The 19,982-nt window shown below is 40.3% G+C and overlaps 1 protein-coding gene across 9 annotated transcripts in view; it reads left to right on the plus strand.

Annotated features, from left to right (window-relative positions):
- The window catches only part of Arhgap21 (Rho GTPase activating protein 21), a 116,906-nt gene that overhangs the window by 83,468 nt on the left and 13,456 nt on the right, over positions 1 to 19,982 (plus strand). For 6 of the 9 annotated variants that reach the window (XM_013122517.3, XM_021234456.2, XM_013122518.3 and 3 more), the window contains 7 exons: positions 582 to 611; positions 1,815 to 3,705; positions 12,470 to 12,628; positions 12,747 to 12,849; positions 15,503 to 15,539; positions 16,630 to 16,755; positions 18,214 to 18,498. In XM_013122517.3, the coding sequence (XP_012977971.1) occupies positions 582 to 611; positions 1,815 to 3,705; positions 12,470 to 12,628; positions 12,747 to 12,849; positions 15,503 to 15,539; positions 16,630 to 16,755; positions 18,214 to 18,498 (2,631 nt within the window). The remainder of the gene's footprint in view (positions 1 to 581; positions 612 to 1,814; positions 3,706 to 12,469; positions 12,629 to 12,746; positions 12,850 to 15,502; positions 15,540 to 16,629; positions 16,756 to 18,213; positions 18,499 to 19,982) is intronic. The other 3 variants (XM_005082694.4, XM_013122520.3, XM_040755407.1) reach the window with 1 other exon arrangement.

A 19,982-nucleotide genomic window follows, 5' to 3' on the forward strand; every position in this document is an offset into this window, starting at 1 on the left:
AATGAATAAAATACTGTCAAAGACATTGTGTTGAAAGATCTTAATTTTTGAGTGAAAAATCTATTTAAACCAAACAGTGTTTCCTCCAGTCATACTGTGAAGTCGTCTGTAGTCAGCTGACAGCTTGTGGTTATGCTCTGATCTACCAGGGAAAAAGGAGGTTGCACTCTCTTAAATGCATAATGGAGCATTCAGTTAGTCTTCTGGAAGCAGAGATGAAGGAGCTCAGGGGAAAAGAGGGCCAGCGGTGCTGCTCATGTTGAAGGGAAGCTATATGGCAATTACCAGATAGCGGTGCGTATTGGAGAAAATACCTGTCAGGGATACATGTCACTAGATGTATTCTGCTTCCAAGAGTAGCAACAAATCCAATAAGAACCAGATGAGAGCTTGAGAATGAGATACTCAGGTGGATACGGAAGTTATTCTTATGCTCCACTGCCCTCCACCTCTCTTGGTACCTTCCAGAAAAATCAGTATAGATGTATTTTTAGCTTGCTGTTTCCAGCATCAATATGACAACATGATTCTGTCTTTATATCAGTAAGCAGCTTCTACTATGTTTTCCTATTTTCTGCTAGCTACAATTTACAAAGGATGTCACAGCACTGGTAAGAGATGCACAGTAGCCATTTCCTTGTTTTTTAAGTCGTGTTTCATAGAGATTTGTAACCAGCCAATGTATTAAAATTGTAAGTTTGCTTAATCATACTAATTTGCAGAGAGTATATGTGATATATGGTTTTCCTTCTTCCTCTTTGTTTGTACCCTCTATAACTCATGTTAAAGCATATTTATCTGCATCTGCATTTTTTTAAGTGTCTCACCCTCTCTCTCTCCCTAATCCTTTGCTGTTATTGGTAGCTGCACTTGAGCTTTGCAGACTGTGTAGTGTGAAGGCAGGATGTGCTGCTAGCCAGGAGTTAAGCTCATTCAATCACGGATAATAGACACCACACCTTATTGCTTCGGAGCTGAGCGTAGTCCCGTGTAGCATCCACACATCTGTCTGTGTGGAGTCTATCTAATTAATTTCAGTTCTTCAATTTTCAAAAGCATTGCTAGATAATCTTATAAATTAAAAAAATAAGAGCTGCATGCATGCTTGTTATTAAGTGAAATGTCTTAAGTAAAAGAGACCAATGTATTGAGTAATGTTTGCTTAACTTAAAATAAAAAAGTTTATATTTGGAAAGATGGATTCTCTTTCATATTTATTTTTTGCTTTTAGTGTGTGCTACTTAATTTCTTAAATGTGCACATTCACTGACTTTAAATATGAAAATATTTAACATGGCTGTTTAGGGGCTTAGTTTTTCAAGATGGCTTTTTTTAAATAAATTCTTTATGGTTAATTGACAAGCCATTTTAGTAGGTGTTTAATTTGTTATAGTATTACTGTGTTAAATAACAATGTATTTGGGTAAGACTTTTGTTATTTTGACTTTCTTCCCTTATAAACATTAATAATTTTCTTTTGCTGGGATTTATTAGACAGCCATTTAACCTGTTGACTGCTGAAAAATCTGAACGCTTTAATGTAGAGATTTTAGAAATAACATGCCATGTCTGGTTGGTTAGGAGCAATGTTATGTCTCATGAACCTTTTGGGAAAATTAGTGATTGCAGTTTGTTTGTATGGCACGCTCTACACTTTATTCAATTTCTCTAAGAATAATTCTTGAGAATGTGCCCCGTGCTTTGCATGCATGCCATAGTGTGTGTCGTTCAGGATTAAGGTAGGGCTTACTTAGACAAATAGTGAACTGCAAACCTGAAAACTATCGTGACACTTTTCTCTGATTTCCATACAGGCATATTCTCAAGATGCCTACCTAAAAGGCAACGAAGCTTATAGTGGCAATGCCCGTAACATACCTGAACCTCCACCAGTTTGCTATCCCTGGTTGTCATCCACTCCCTCAGCTACGGCACAGCCAAGTGAAATATCTCCTCCAGACTCATCACCGAACAAACAGCAAACCAGTACACCAGTCCTGACACAACCTGGCAGGGCCTATAGAATGGAAATACAAGTGCCTCCATCACCAACAGATGTTGCAAAATCTAACACAGCAGTGTGTGTTTGCAATGAAAGTGTGAGGACTGTCATTGTACCTTCTGAGAAGGTTGTGGACTTGTTATCCAATAGAAACAACCGTTCAGGTCCTTCGCATAGAACTGAGGAAGTAAGGTATGGTGTAAATGAGCAGACCTCTTCAAAAGCAGCATCAAGAACTACATCACCGCCATCAGTTCCCACTGCCCATCTGATTCATCAGACCACAGGCTCCAGATCATTGGAACCTTCTGGAATTTTACTTAAATCTGGAAATTACAGTGGACATTCAGAAGGAGTCTCGGGTAGTAGACCTCAAGCTGTGGATTCTCCTTCCGTGTCTGTCAATCACTATTCCCCAAACTCCCATCAGCACATAGACTGGAAAAATTATAAGACTTATAAAGAATACATTGATAATAGGAGATTGCACATAGGTTGTCGGACAATTCAAGAAAGGTTGGACAGCTTGAGAGCTGCATCTCAGAGTGCAGCAGACTATAACCAGGTGGTACCCACCCGCACTACTTTGCAGGTACGACGTCGAAGCACCTCTCATGATCGAGTGCCCCAGTCTGTTCAGATCCGGCAGCGCAGTGTGTCTCAGGAAAGACTGGAAGATTCTGTGTTGATGAAGTATTGCCCAAGAAGCGCATCTCAAGGAGCACTGACCTCCCCACCTGTTAGTTTCAGTAACCATAGAACTCGTTCATGGGATTACATTGAGGGACAGGGTGAAGCCACAGCCAGTGTCAGTTCTGAAAGTCAAATACCCGACTCAAATGGGGAACGGAAACAGACGTACAAGTGGAGTGGGTTCACTGAGCAAGATGATAGACGAGGTATTTATGAAAGACCCAGGCCGCAGGAAATTCACAGGCCTTTCCGAGGTTCAAATCTGACCGTGGCCCCTGTTGTTAACTCTGATAACAGGCGGCTGAGTGCTAGAGGAGCCGGACCTGTTTCACAGTTTACAAAAATCCCACCAGACCCAAGACCACCACATTCCAACAGAAATTTTCCAACTCCTAGTGGGATGCCACTGCCGCGGGCTCTTTCACAAGACAGGTCCCCACTTGTCAAAGTCCGAAGCAATTCTCTGAAAGCGCCTTCTACACCTGTCTCCAAACCATCCTTCAGCCAGCACTCACTGGTTTCCACCAAAGACCAGAGGCCAGTCAATCACCTGCATCAGCACAGCCCCCTGAGTCAGCAGACATGGTTCAGACCTGAAAGCACCCTCAATCACCAACCGGAAGCCGAGATGTCCCCATGTTTACCGGGAACTTCCTCTAAGACCGGGTCTCAGCTCAGTGAGAACTTGGGAACCTCAGATTTAGAATTATCTGCCAGCCCAAGGAATGGAGATTTAAACTTACAGGAGGCTGAAATGCAGCAGCCAGATGTGCTAGATAATAAAGAATCTGTCATCTTAAGGGAAAAGCCTCCATCTGGTCGCCAGACGCCACAGCCTTTAAGACACCAGTCTTACATCTTGGCAGTGAATGACCAGGAAACTGGCTCAGACACCACCTGCTGGTTGCCGAATGATGCTCGCAGAGAGGTCCACATAAAAAGGATGGAGGAAAGGAAAGCCTCAAGCACCAGTCCACCTGGTGATTCCCTGGCTTCCATCCCATTTATAGGTGAGCTCATTCAGAGGCACTACATAGTGTCCATTATATAAAGATGTTTTCAGAAAAGCGGAGTTTATGTTCCACAGGCACAGACATCTTAATCTGTGCTTTCAATTATTATTATTTTTTTTTTGGTTTTATGAGACAGTGTTTCTCTGTATTGTTTTGGAGGCTGTCGGTCCAGCCCGGCCTCGAACTCACAGAGATCTGCCTGCCTCTGCCTCCCGAGTGCTGGGATTAAAGGTGTGTGCCACCACCGCCCAGCTCTTTCAAAGCATTTTTAAGTGTTGCTTACTTGTTTATTTTCACTGCTGGGATCAAATCCAGGGTCTTCTGCCAGGCCCTGCTAGGCAAGTGCTTCCCCACTAGGCCACAGCACCGCACTCTAAATATGTAAGTTGTTGTTCAGCCAGAGCTGTTTGCTTTTCTTCTCCTTAAAATTATTTCTATTAGACATTTTCCTTTCAAAGTGAACACATCTAGTGTTTATTTGAGACAGGGTCTCAGTGTGTAGACCAGGCTGGATTTGAACATACGGTTCTACCCCTCTGCTTTCCAAGTGGGCTTACAGGTTCTCATATTTTCTTCTTAGTTTTGACTTAATCAGTTCCTACCATCTATGGTCAAGAGAGTTAACAGTCCAGTTATACCTAGTTGTTGATCCTTCTGAATCAAAACCCAGTAGTAAATAGTTGCTGGGGCTGGGGGCACAGGGTGACTCTTGGTCAGGAGCTACCGAGTTGTCACATACACTGGGGTGGGCCTTTTATGATGCTGCTGCCTTTGAGTCACTCGTGCTCCTGTAGATAGCCCTCCCCCCACATTCCTCTAAGTAACCACGGTTAAAACAAACAAACAAAGGGGTAGGAGAGTTTTGATCATTGGTAATGAGAGCCCTGCACTGGAGCTGTCTTTTCCTCTCTAGGGCTTATTCCTTTGTAAATTTTACCTGGTTTGAGAAAAACCGACCTTTGTGCATTTGCTTTGTTGTAGGAATAATTGAAATGGACTTGGAAAGTTTTCAAGTGCATGTCCCCTCTGCATCTCCTGTCCCACTTACCCAGTCGTTACATCTGCTTTTACCCCGGTGCCGTTCTCACACCTGGTCAGAGCCTTGTGTTTTCCTCCCATCTCACCCAAAATAGACTTACACCAGCTGTCTGCCCTGGCTGGCGAGGCTGCCCTGCCTGCTCCAGCTCACCTCTCTGCTCCTGCTCTCATTGGGATTTTCTGTGTGTCTCCCCTCTGCTGCCAACCTGACTCCTCCTTATCCCACAATATGCCAGACGCACGGCCGTAGATAATCACAGGCCCCTGTGCCATGGTGTTTCACCGCCTGCTCAGATAGCCCTAGCCTGTTCACGTGTTCCTGCATTGCCAGGAACCATAGATGTGTCCAGTCAGACCTGGACCTTTGGTTGCACATCTCTCTGTCATAAGAGAACTCACACTCTGAGAGTTTGTGCCATTCATTGTTCCCTATACCTAGAACACTGTCTGGAGGAAGAGACACTCACGCAGGAAATAGTCGTTTTAATAGTAGCTGAATGATCCTTTGCAATGATGACTGAATGTGTAGAAAAAAGAAGAAAGGAAATTCTGTCATAATTGCTGTGCACAAGACATAATCTACAAGCACAGCCATGATAGATACCCTTAATAGTGTCTTCATTTTTATAAACGAGATGTCTAGAGTACAGAGAACCAAGTAGTTCCATAAGAGAACTTAGAAATGAGGGCTCTCGGCTACCTTGATTCAGCATCAGAAACACTCCAAGGGCAGTGTTTCTAAGAAGCACATCGTAAAGAGGGACTGTGCGTCTGTGTGTGCAGGGGCCTTGCTTTGCCACCAAGGCATCCTCTTAAAGTTCGTTAAATAAACTTTGTGATATAATGTTTGCCAATTTCTTACTTTTTCCTTTCTATAGAAACTTTAAGCTGCTAAACAATTGTGCTGTCTGGTGGCAGTACTCAAATCAGCTTAAAAGGAGGAATCTACATAGTGTCTACTTCATTGTGAGAAGTGTTTTCACCAAAATTATACCCACATGCATGTTTGTATCCTTACTGCCAAGCTTATTGAGTAGTTCCTGTTGTACATAGAATTTATACCTCATCTACGTAGCAACTGAGGACTACAATGGGGTGTGTGTGTGTGTGTGTGTGTGTGTGTGTGTGTGTGTGTGTGTGTGTGTGTGTGTGTGTGTGTGAAGTCCTACAGCCTGAAGCTACATTTCACAGGGCACTAAGATCTTACCAGAATGACAGTATTACATCTTCTTTCTTCCTAGTGAGAATGTTAGAATCAGATGACATTGAAATAGTTTTGTTTTTAAGTACTGGCTATTATCTGTTAATATTTAATCTTTCTAATCATAGAAAGTGCAGAGATAAAATGAAAATCCACTATTTTATTAAAAAGCAGCCATTAACTAAAATATAGAGTAGTTATCTACATAATTCTGTATATAAGCAGATTAATGAAAACAGATCATCTTATTTGATTGTTCATTAAGAACAAAATGCTCCTGCTGGACTGATGACTAAGCAATTAAAAGTGCTTCCTGCTCTTCCAGAGGACCTGAATTCAGTTCCCAGTTCACCCACTACAGGTGGCTCACAACTGCCTATAATTCCAGCTTCAGGGGATCCATCTGATGGCCTCCATGGTACCTGTACACATGTGACATATACTCAGGTGGATGCACAAACAAAACACAAATCAAGCCAGGTGGTGGTGGTGCACACCTTTACCCCAGCACTCAGGAGGCATAGGCAGACGGATCTCTGAATTTTAGTTCAACCTGGTCTACAGAGCTAGTTCTAGGACAGCCAGGGCCACACAGAGAAACCCTACCTCTAAAAAACAAAACAAATCAAACAGCCCTTTTAAAAAAGAATAAATGTGCTCACTGACTCCCTTCATTGATTTTGAGTACTTACTAGAACCTTTCTCATAATTCCTACTAAATAAGCACATTTGTTTTAGGCACTTCCTAAAGTTATGCAGCATACCAGTGCACTTAAAGCCCACTTACCTACTTCATACGTAGCCTGTGGTCCCTGTGGCACTAGTTACATAGCACCAGGACTGGAGGCTGAGATGCCTAAGGTTCTGGGTTGAAACTGTCCTTCACATGATGAGCCTCCCAGAAGTCCCAAGCCTGAGTGAGGTAGGCAGCTTGGCAGCTCCTGAACTTTTTACCTCATATTTCAGCTTTTATAATATTTACTGCTGCTTGAAGCAAATACTGAAAGGAATATAATTTTAGTAATCATCTGATTTTTAGAAATAAGCTTTCTTTTTACTTTCTGTATTTATTACCATTTTCCTTGTTATGCTTTCAGTTTTTTGATTAAAAATCTTTTATTGAAAACCTTAAATCCCAAAGACCTTGTTGTGTTAAGTAGAAGTTGCAAAGCTTTTTGTTCTTTTTTTTAATTTGACGGGCTACAAATTTTATCCTACATGTTTTTCATTACTGATTGGTTATATAAATATGTATCCTAGGGATAGTAGGAAAGATAACAAGACCCAAGTAGAGAGAAAAGAATGTATACAGTCTTCCCCAAAAAGCTTTCCAAGAACAGATTTCATTAGATTGTGTTGCTTACTGAGAAATGATTCAGCAGCCAAAGAAACCATAAAATGTGAGCTTACATGGGAAAAGAAGTTTTTGTCTTTTGACTGTAACATGCTTCAAATCATTAATCTATACTACGAATTTCCTAGGTTTAGTATGATATCTCAAAAATATTTTATAATAGATTCTTTTTTATTTAGATTGTCTAATGGGTTGGCATATTGTAAGACACATTTTGGTGTATACTGACATGTTGTATGCTACTTTATTCAAATGTTAAATAACAAGAAAAAAATTAAGACTGGTTTTTGTGCTGTAAAGCCAAGTGGTTATTTTAATAATACTTTTTTTTACTTGAAAACATTATAGATTAGTGCTCTCAAATACCAAGTGCTGGCTGAGGTCAGTCTAGGCAACATAGACCTGTCTCAATAAAAATGAGAAATTGTGGACTGAAGTTTCTGTCCTGCCTGGTCCTGCAGCCATTTAGTCCCAAATAAACACACAGAGGCTTATATTAACTATAAGCTTTTTGGCCAATGGCATAGGCTTCTTATTAGCTAGTTCTGTCTTATTATTAACCCATTTCTATTGATCAGTGTATCTCCATGTGATCTTGGTTTACCAGTGATGCCTGGACCTCTTGCTTCCTTGGCAGCCACATGGCGGCTCTCTGTTTGGATTTCCTACCTGGCTAAATCCTGCCTGTTCATTGGCCAAAACAGCTTTATTCATCAACCAATAAGAGAAACATATATTCACAGCATACAGAAGGACATCTTCCATTAAGAAATTGAGTATCTCTTCTTACCTCTGTTGATTTAAATGAAAAGAAATGATATTTGCTGTATTTGAATAGCTTTTTAAGTAGCTGTGTCACAACTGAGCTTGTTTTAGAAGGCTGAAGCCCCACCACCACCACCACCCCCTATCCTACTGTAACAGGTACTAAGAAGAGACAATACATTTGCCAAGGGTGGAAGAAACTTAAAATTCTTTACAATTTCATTCTTTAAAAACATTTATTATGTGTATGGGTGTTTTGCTTGCATGTATGTATGTATGCATAATACATGTGTACAGTACCTGCAGAAGCCAGAGAAAGGCATAAGACCTCCTTGACAGTTGTAAATGCTTATGGAATATAAGGTGATATTTGGTCATATACATTATACAATGACTAGATGAGGTGATTAGCATTTTCATCTCCTCCCACGTTTATTATTTCTTTACAATATGTTCATTCAAAACCTCTTTGTAACTATTTTGAGAACATAATTTATTGTTAATGCTTTTCCAATGGTGCTGTAAAATTCTGGAATTTATTCCTCCTGTGTAGGTCAAACTTTGTACCAACCTCCTAACCCTCCACCTCTTCTCTAGCCTCTGAGAACCACATGTGTGTGAAATCATACAGCACTTAATTCTCCCATCCTGACTTACTTCACTTAACAAAACGCCCCCACCTCCACCTACTCCCAGGTTTGCCCACATTTCAAATGATCCTTTTTTAAAAAATCATTGCATGGTATTCTATTGTATATATATTCCACATTTTATTTGTGTCTTTATCCTAACCATGGACATGTCAGTTGATTCCATGTTGGCTCTTGTGTGCTTGGGAATTCAGATGTCTCTGCAACATACTGATGTCACTTCTCCTGGATATATACCCAGCAGTGGGATTGCTGGGTAGCACGGCAGATCTGTTTTTGATTCTGTGAAGAACTTTCACACTGTACTTCGTGTTCCCAGTAACAACGTGTGAGGATGACCTTGCACATCACTGCCAGCACTTGTCACCTGAGTCTTCCGGGGAATGGCTGGAGGGAGGTGATAGCTCAGTGCACTTGGGGTTTGCGTTGCCTGCTGGTGTTTGTTGATAGGCCTCTGGCAGGGTGTACATGTGGACATCTGTTCAGATCTTTTGCTCATTCTAAAATAGGTTTATTTCATGAATGATGGTGGCTATTGAGTCCTTATGTATTCTGAACTTTTTTTTTTTTTGAGACAGGGTTTCTCTGTATTGTTTTGGAGGCTGTCGGTCCAGCCTGGCCTTGAACTCACAGAGATCCGCCTGCCTCTGCCTCCCGAGTGCTGGGATTAAAGGCGTGCACCACCACCGCCCGGCATATTCTGGACATTTTAAGCCCTTGTCAGATGTAGTTTGTAAATATTGTCTATTGTTTTATATGATCTCTTGACTAGGTTATTTCCTTTTAATTTTGATATAATCCCATCTGTCCATTTTTTGCATTTGTTAACTATTCTTTTGGTATCTTATTAAAAGAAATAAGTCCTTATAGTTTTATACATGCAAGTCTTACATTTAAGTTTGTTGTCCATTTGAATTGAAAGGGTCTGATTTCTTCTGGGTTTTGATACCTTTTTCCAGCAACAGTATCTTGAAGAAACCACCCATCCCTCATTGTGTGGTCTTGGTTCCTGATCGTTTGGCTATAAATGGGGGGAGGGTCTCACCTGTGAAGCTTTTTATTGGTATTTTGATAGGGAGTGATTGCATGGAAACTGTAGATTGCTTGGGGAACATGGACATTTTAACAATAATTATTCTAACCATGCATGATCACAAGGCATTTGTAGTTATTTGTTTCTTGAATTCTTTTATTAGTGATTTCTGAACAGTTAATCATTTGCTTCTTTCATTTTTTTTTTCAAGATTCTGTGTGATTTTTTTTTTTTTGGTAACTAATTGCAAATGGGATTCTTTTTATGAGTTTTTCAGATGGTCCAAAAGCTACTGATTAGTGTGTAGAAATGCTGCTCTTTTGTATGTTGATGGCCATTTTTATATCCTGCAATGTGGCCAAGTTTATTTACTTGTAATATATAATAACAGGTTTTGTTGTTGCTCTTGAGTTTTATTTCCAAGATATGGATTCAGCTATAGTCCTGGATCAGCTAGAACTCTGTGTAGCTGAGAATGGCCTTGAACTTCTTATTCTCCTGTCTTCATCTCCTGGGTGCCTGGATTAGAGAGGTGTGTGCCACCATACGTGGTTTCATGAGGTGATGGGGGATGTCCTTCTGTATGCTGTGACTATATATTTTTCTTATTGGTTGATGAATAAAGCTGTTTCAGCCAATGGACAGGCAGAATTTAGCTAGGTGGGAATTATGAACAAAGAGGCAGGGAGAAGGAAGAGAAAAGACAGATGCCATATAGCAGCCAGGAAGTCAAGAGGCCCAGGCATCACCAGTAAGCCAAGGCCATGTAGAGATACACAGATTAATACAAATGGGTTAATAATTAAGAGAGAGCTAGCCAGTAAGAAGCCTAAGCCATTGACTAACCAATTGTTACTGATACTAAGTTTCAGAGTGGTTATTTCATTAAGTGGCTGCAGGACCTGGTGGTTAGAGAGGAAACTAGTCCAGTGGGACCAGTTAGACAGAGAAAAATCTCCTTCTACACCACAGAGCTGGGGATCCAACCGAGGCCTTCCTGCATGTTAGGAACTTTACCAACTGAGCTACATCCTCAACCTGTGTCCTAAGTGTTTTTGATGGAGTCTTCATGACAGATGGTCACATTGCATCTGCAATAGGAAAGGGGGGGCTGGTACTCAAGTGTTTCCTTTATTCAGTTTGAGATCCCTCCCCATCAATTGTGCTGCTCACATTTAAGGTGGGTCTTCCCTCTTTATTTATACCTTTCTGGAAATACTACCATAGACATACCCAGAGAATGTGTTTCCATGGCAATTCCAAGTCTAATCAAGTTGACAGTGGAATATTAATCATCACAATGATCATGCCATCTGCAAACAAAAAATTAAAAAATTATGTTGTAATGGTATTGTCAACTCTTAATTGGGCCTTTGCTTGTTTTCTTTTAGTGTGACTATGGATTTGTCAATCTTGCTTTCTCTTTGCAGAGAATTAACTTTTTGTTTCATTGACTCTTTGTATTTATTAAAAGGATTTATTGCTTTTAGTCATAAAATAGAAATGTTACAATTTTTCAAACATTAGTTCTTTTTGCTAACATACTGATTATTAAAATGATAGATGATTGCTAGAATTTGCTCAGAATTAGTGTTTGACCTTCTGAACCAAGTAATCAAAATTCTACTTTACATAATTATAGTTTATTTGTAAAGGATTCCATTATGGGACATCTAATGTTATACTTGATAACTCTGGCCTCTTACTAGATTATATTTGGTCTAAAATATTAGAATTTAAATCATTGATTTTTTTTTTAAACAAGAGTAAGAATTTAGAATGAAGTTATTACTCACTAATGGGAAGACAGGTGCCTAGCAGGACCAGCATGAGGCTTGGTTTGGATGACACAATTGAATTCTGCTGTCTTGCTCTCTCAGCCTGTAAAGTCATGTGTTTCAGGAAGTAGCGTATGTAAGCCATTTACATGTACTAGCACATAATAAGTACCATTAATGTTAGCTGTGATGCATGGATACAAATTTGTTTGACAGATGGTGACAGACTTAGAAATGGTGAAAACTCACAACACAGAATTTCCTGTTTCTACAAGTCCATCTGCACAAAGCTAATAGGAAGATCATGACTGACACCTGTCTGGGAAAGAAGGACCTTTTTGTGGTTTTCATAAAAATGCCAAATAAATTAGAATGTCCTGGTAGTATACTACTTCTTGCTGTTACAGACTGGGCTTTGTGGTCTTTTACAAAAATTAAAAATGTATGGGGGGTGGATGCCTTGAAAAGTAACTTTTTTACATAATGCCTGACTATTTGCTTTGGTCCATTTGGGTTCTGAATAACCTACACATTTTGCTATGCTTGTTTTCATTTACACGTAATTAGGAAAATATTTAATTTTCTTATGTTTTTAGAGTTAATTGGCATCACTAGAGTAGTGGTTGTGTAAGGTGAATTTTGATAGACAACTATGTCATTTATTTGTGGCTTGATGGCTGCTAAAACCTCTATTTGGCCCTTTCAACAACAAAAGTCGACTATTGTTTTTTTGTTGTTTTTGGTTTTTTGAGACAGGGTTTCTCTGTATTGTTTTGGAGGCTATCCTGGAACTCACTCTGTAGACCAGGCTGGCCTCAAACTCACAGAGATCCACCTGCCTCTGCCTCCTGAGTGCTGGGATTAAAGGCGTGCGCCGCCACCACCACCACCCGGCAACTATTAAGTTTTTAAGGTTCCAGTAATTGTTTTCCTTTCTTACAGATGAACCAACCAGTCCTAGCATTGATCATGATATCGCACATATCCCTGCTTCTGCTGTTATCTCAGCCTCTACCTCCCAGGTCCCCTCCATAGCAACAGTCCCTCCCAGCCTCACAACTTCTGCTCCTTTGATTCGACGTCAGCTCTCCCATGACCAAGGTATGTTTAAAGTGATTCTGCACACCGTACCTTACAACACATGGCAAACGGATCTTTTTACCATTGAAAGAATGTGGAAAACCACTTGAAAAGTATGAATGCTGGGTTTTCATTGCAGAATCTGTTGGACCTCCCAGCTTGGATGGCCAGCACAACTCAAAGACAGAAAGATCAAAATCCTATGATGAAGGGCTGGATGATTACAGAGAAGATGCAAAATTGTGAGTCTTAGATGCATTATTTTAAATGTTTTTATATGAATGGTATTCATTATGAGTTTAGCTTTTAGGGTTGTCTCGTTTTTAACTTTGACATTAGAAATGCAAATCAAGTAGTATCAAAGTAACATCCAGTTGATTTTAGAAGAAATATATATATATGATATATATATATAGAGAGAGAGAGCGATATACTTTTATATGTTATAAAGATGTTTCTCCCACTTGTAGCTATTTATAGTGGCTTTATAATACTTTTATAATGGGATAGGGCTATTACTCATCATTATGATGCTTTTTCAAAATTTTGCTGGTTATTTTTATTTTATTACTTGAACCTTCAAACATGATTTTCTAGTTCTTTTTCATGTGGCTAGTTTTTCTGACACACCATCTGGTTCCTAGATTAGTTTAAGACGTGTTGACAGCTTTCATAGCATTGAACCCTTTATCAATGAACAATTCTTATGTCACCTTGTTTAATATCCTCTTACACTTTCATCAGATTGTCATTTATATTCTAATTCAATTAGTTCTTCTAGGACTAGGCACTTAAGAGCGGTTCCTGTGAGATACGGCCAGGGCACAATGTTCCAGCTCAGTAGGAATATCCCTAATGATACCAGGTTGGATGTGTGAGCTGTTTGAGCCTTTCACTAAAATGTGTCAGCAACTGCCACACTTCAGGCTCCTCCCCACACAGACTGCACGGCTTTCTTCAGAGATGGCAACACTGTGTGTTTCCTCATTTACTTAATACATATACAATGTCTTAGACAATATTAACTTCTCAGTGCTTTCCCTTGTCCCCTCCACCTCCTGCTAAACTGCCTTCCCACTCAACCCCACTCTGCTCTGTCTTGTGTGCCCCCACTGAGGATAATTAGGGAGATTTGCATGAGCATGTGTGGGTTAGTTACCAGCGCATGCACAACTTACCATGGCCACACTCAGGATGAAAATGTCTCCCTCCGCATGCCTGCAAGCAGTGGCACCTCCTCACCTTTCTCCCCTCACTGGTGCTAGGTGGTGGCCTATGAGTTCATCACAGCTTCACCTTGTGTCCCATGTGTGAATGGGGGTGGGGTTGGCTTTGCTCTCTCTGAGGACAGTGAACTTATTTGAATTATGTAGCTAATGGCATCCTCTCTATTGGTTTTAGCTGCTCTTTGTTCACATATGTTTTACCTTCTCTTGAGAGTAGTTAGTATATTTTACATCTTTGACAGTTCAGAAGTCCAGCTCATTTCTGTGTCTGGTTTTATAATCTTCCATATCTTGAAACTGGGTTCCTTTTTCTTTTGAATTGTGTTTATTATTACCGCTGTTGGTTTTTATCAAGAACTAGTTGCTACAGATACACAGAAATTGAGGTTAATGCTACAGTATTTGTTTCAGAGGTGGACATAAGTTGTGAGACAGGCTCCCTCCAGGAGTTTAACCCTCTCTTTCTATCCAATTAGTTAAACAGTTTCAGGGTCTTGGTACTTTTCAGGATGGAGTTGGTATACCTGTTTCTAATTACCTTCTTATTTGAGGTGGTTTTTGTGAGAGTACAAAGATACATTTAGTCACATCCTTAAAAGTTTAATTATTTTGAAGAATTAATACAGACCTGTCTTCTGAAGCTTTTATTGGCAGCATTTGTTTCTCTCCTAAAACTGAAAGCACTCCATGTGGGTGGAGGAGCATGTGGGAGTGGGCGGGGGCAGGGGGCATCTCTGGTCTTCATGGGCTTGCCAGGAGAAGATCCATAGGCAAGAAATCTGGTTCAGTATGACTCAGTAGCCAGTGTTGGTTCAGACTTTTGGAGTCTGATTCTGAGTGGTTTATTTTAAGCACAGCACAATTTAGTGAAAACTTTTCTGGTGATAATTAACTCATTCCTAGGTGCACAGCAAAGCATGCATAAATCTCTTTGAGATACAAAGTCAGTTCCATAAAGATCAGACGTGACTACATTGAAACTCTTTGTTAAAGTACAGTAGGACACCTTCCACAAGGATAGGTTCTATAGATCGACTGAGGAGGGAGGGTCCAGCGCCAGAAAGTCTCAGGCTGCAGAGGCAGTGTAAAGGTCAGTAGGCTACAAAGCATGTCTGCTTCAGCCTTCTGGGCAGCAAACAGGCTTTGCATTCCTTCCCTTGAAGGACCAACCCTGTGAGCTTAACATTCCAGGTTCCCCAGTGTTTATCTGTGGGCACCAAGACCTCCTGCCTCCTACAGGTGGAGAGCACAGGTGTGACTGGCATCACCTGACAGACAGCTCGCTGGCTGCTACACTCAAGGCCCAGGGTTTTCACTAGCTGCATAGGGCAGATGAGCTGCCTTCGACTGCAAGCTGTGGGTAAACAGCCCAGTGGCTAGCTCAAGCAGCTTTTTCCTATGATATTAAGAAATGCTTTTTTAAAAGTTGCACACTTAAAGCAAAAAGGCAGAAACAGCTGACCTGGCAAACTAAAGCTAAGAAAGCTGCTATCAGTGAATTGAAAATGTACATATTTATAACTTAGCTGTTCACACATTGAACAATGAATATAGCGATCACATGGTAGGGATAAAGTGTCAACTCATTAATGGAAATTTAATTGTAGTAGTTAATTCTTACACCAAGAGTTTTATGTTTATTACACATATTTATATACTTTCCCAACAGATCCTTTAAGCACGTGTCTAGCCTGAAGGGAATCAAGGTTAGTATTTAATATTTTTACCATAGCAAGTACATGATAAATGTTTTATTTACTTTAGTTTCTTTTAGCCCATCAAAGAAAATATGTGTTTTGTATTTAAATGGTATAACTTTTAAAATCCACATCCACTGCATTTGAAAGGCATATGAATGTTTTTCATTTCTAAACATATTCATCAAGTATGTAATGCCCATTGAACTGATTGTTCTCATTAACAACTCAAGGCCCAAATCAAACTGCCCGGCAGTCCTGTGTTTTCTTTTCTCTCGCCATACTCTACCTGCTGCTTGTAGACACATCTGTACTGTCTCCTTTACCCTTCCCCGCACTTCACTGAAAAATTAGGAACTAGACAGGGATGTTCTTACTTACTACCCCCGGAAATGGTTGTGGCTACATAGTTCCTTTCTTTGTCTTACCTTAGTCTTTGTGCTTGGAACGTAGCCCTGGTGAAAGCCAGCAGTCACATTTTGAATCTACGTCTCGTCTTTGATGCCAACAGCTTAGTCCTCCAGTATCCAGTCTCACCAAGCTCATTCTCCAGAAGCACAGCTCACAAATGGCTGATTTCCTCACTTCTGTCTCCGAGTTTTTGTTTCATTTTGTCTGAAAGCAGGATCTCATTGTGTAGAAAAGGCCGGCTTTGAACTCACTTCGTACCCCAGGCTGATCCAAACTCTGTAGACGAGACATAGATTCATTATTTGTATACAGTGAGATCCTATTGCAGCCTCTTGAGTGCTGAGGTTGCACAGGTGTACCACTGACTACACTTGGCATCTTGCTTGTCATCCCGTCCATCTGTCCATGAGTGTGTGCGTGCGTGTGTCCAGATCAATATCTTTTTCTGCCAAAATGTGACTCCATGAGACCAGGAAAGTCATACTATTCTGTAGGTGGCTTTTGAAAAACAATGAAAGCCTACTCTCCTCTAAAAGGGGTGTGTGGGGGGGGGGTGTAGAAGTGTTTCTAGTATTACTTCTAACCCAGAACTTTCCATAGTATTTTACTTAGAACATTAAATATGACGTTTTGCCAATGAAGTTTCCATGTGTAACATTTATATTTACTGTCCTTGGCCCTTCTGTAGATTACGGATGGCCAGAAGTCATCAGACGACTCTGGATCCAGAAAGGACTCTTCCTCTGAGGTCTTCAGTGACGCTGCCAAAGAAGGGTGGCTCCAGTTCCGGCCGCTTATCACTGATAAGGGCAAGGTAGTGTGCTTTCTTAGTTCATGTGACATCAGAAATAGGCGTGATAAGAAAAGCTCACGCACATGTGAGGTTGTGTGGCACCCGGACATTCCTAAGAAAGGAAAATATGATCAGTGGGGTAATTTTCTGCTTACCTGTGGAGTATACTGGCTCACAGTGTGCACAGGAACTCGGGATCTAAGGAGGAACCCACTTCTCTTATTTACCAGGACTGGTTATCAAAGAGGCCTTTAAGTTACTAAATAACAACTCTCCTTATTAGTCATCTAAAAATATTTAGCCTAATTCTTTTCAATGTCCTTTTTTAATTTTTGTTTCACTTCATTTAAGAAACCCTGAATTACATAAGTGAGTATAATGGTATCAGCATGTGCTTCAGTAAGTAGAATCCAACACAATAAAATCTTTGCATAAGCATTATTTTAGTGTTGCCAAAAAATTTAAATTGCAAACATACTTTGATATGGAAGCTCCTGCTTTACCACACAAAGATGATGACTTTGGTGATGTCATTTCCTGTCACTACATGTTTCAGGAACACTCGTGTTTATCATGCCCTGTTCTAAACCTTGATTTTTCTTGTATTATTATTTCTTGCTTTTCCTTTGTTTATTTTGTTTTTCTGGCCAGAGATACAGCTCAATGGTAGCACTTGGACAATACTCTGGACTCACTCTCCAGCACCAGAAGGGGAAAAGAATATTAATAGGTTTCTTTCTTTTAATTATGAAAATTCCTTTACCATTTTTGTTCATATGATTGTTATTTAAAAAATTAATGGCCAGTTTTAATGCATTTCTATAACATGTATTTTATTGAGTTTAGTTGTTCGTTTTTGTCTTCCCATCTGAAGTTGGTACAGATACATTTTCTAATTGGTATATATGTGACACTTTTTAAAAATTACTACTTTTTGTGTGTGGGGGGGTGAGGGGGTGGCTGGAGATATTGCTCAGAGGTTAAGAGCACTGGCTGCTCTTCCAGAGGTCCTGCGTTCAATTCCCAGCAACCACATGGTGGCTCACAACCATCTGTAATGAGATTTGGGGCCCTCTTCTGGCCTGCAGGCACACATGCAGGCAAAACATTGTTTACATAATAAATAAATAAATCTTTTTAAAAAGTTGCTACTTTAAAAGATTTTTTTTGTTGATTCTTTGTGGATTTCATGTCATATATCCTGATCCTATTTATCTCCCTGTACCTTCATATCCACCTTCTACCCTTACAACATCCTCCCCCCATAAAATTCAAAAGAAACTCATATCAACCTTGGCATCAGGCTTCTTTTCTAACTGAACCAGCCTGACATTTTTATCCTTCCTTTTTTCATGTGTATTCAAGTAAAGGAGGCATCTGCTATACAGGCACATAAGTATGCAACTTAGTCCTGTCCTGTCACAGAATTCTAGCCTTGTATTGCATATTCACAGACACGGATCACTTACTGTTTTCTAGCGTGTTGGTGGCAGCATTAGGCCGTGGAAACAGATGTATGTTGTACTTCGGGGCCATTCACTTTACCTGTACAAAGACAGAAGAGAGCAGACAACACCATCAGAGGAAGAACAGCCCATCAGTGTTAATGCTTGCTTGATAGACATCTCGTATAGTGAGACCAAGAGGAGGAATGTTTTTCGGCTTACCACATCCGACTGTGAATGCCTGTTCCAGGCTGAAGACAGAGATGACATGCTATCATGGATCAAGACTATACAGGAAAGTAGCAACCTAAATGAAGAGGTATGTTTTTCAAAGGATGTGGGTAAAACTTGGCACTTATTAAAAACATTGGACAGATTGTTTTTATAACAAATATGATATACTATTTTGTCATTAAAAAGGAAAACTCAATTATACCTGCATTATTTTTACTTATTGAAAAAGTACTATTACTAAATAAGAAGAATAGGATATTCACATTCTTCATATATTTTCAGACACAACAAACCACAGACAGGAGCCCCATGTTATCTTCTGATCATGAGTGTTGTCCCTGGTATCTGTGAGGGGGTGGGAACACTCTCCATGGATGTCCATGTCTGTGGTCCTTCTGCTTCTTATATACGGCATAGAACCTGCAGGAACCTTTTTGACCAAATTACTACAAGCCTGTCTTGGATATTGAAGTTAGTATTGTTGTGGGATAGGCTATAGTAAAGACATTTACAAAAACAAGTTGCTATGTAAAGATACTGATATGATTTTTATAGAATTGTACAGGTAAAAATATATGTCTTGGTATGCTCATGGGTTTCTAAGGAAGCATGTGTTATAAAAAAATCATGTTATAAGCCAGTTTTTTTTAAATAAGGGATAATACTTTATACGTTTGACAGTCTCTCGCTTACATCGTCAAGGGGTTGCTTTTGCAGTAAGGATTTTAGTAGTAAAGGTATTTTTCAGTGCAATGAAGGTCAAATGTTTGCTTCCCCCCCCCCAATATCATTAGTATAGTTTTCCTTGCACAGTCTTCATGCTTTTTGTGCCTATTGCTCACAGTACTCACAAACACAGGCATCAACTGTGCAGCCTCATGTAAGATTTTCCTCCATTCATTTTCATCATCCAGTTGACACTGAAAGGCTTACACCCTAAGGATAACTTGTATGGTGTGCCACTGTGTCTCCTGCCTGGCCCTGCCTTTGCTCTGTCGCTGCTCACTGCAGAGTGTCAACTGAATTGTGTGTAGGGAGATTTCAGCTATAACAGTTATTTGGGTTTTTGTTTTGTTTTTGTTTTGATTTTTGAGACAGGGTTTCTCTGTGTAGCCCCCACCTTTCTGGAACTAGCTGTGTAGATCAGGATGGCCTCGAACTCCCAGAAGTCTGCTTTGCCTCTGCCTCCCAAGTGCTGAAATTAAAGGTGTGTGCCACCACTGCCTGGCTCTTTTTCAGCTTTTAAATAAGCATGTGAAGCAATTGGATACGTTATGGCTGCTTCTTCTTCTTCTTCTTCTTCTTCTTCTTCTTCTTCTTCTTCTTCTTCTTCTCCTCCTCCTCCTCCTCCTCCTCCTCCTCCTCCTCCTCCTCCTCCTTCTTCTCCTCCTCCTTCTCCTTCTCCTTCTTCCTCCTCCTCCTCCCTTTTTTTTTTTTTCCAGCCAGTGTTTCTCTGGCCTTCCTGGGACTCTCTGTAGATCAGATTGGCCTCAAACTCAAGAGATCTGCCTGCCTCTGCTTCCCAAGCACTGGGATTAAAGGTGTGAGTCCACCACTGCCCGACTATAT

The sequence above is a fragment of the Mesocricetus auratus genome, unplaced genomic scaffold (assembly GCF_017639785.1).
Source record: "Mesocricetus auratus isolate SY011 unplaced genomic scaffold, BCM_Maur_2.0 Super-Scaffold_100013, whole genome shotgun sequence".
NCBI lineage: Eukaryota > Metazoa > Chordata > Mammalia > Rodentia > Cricetidae > Mesocricetus > Mesocricetus auratus.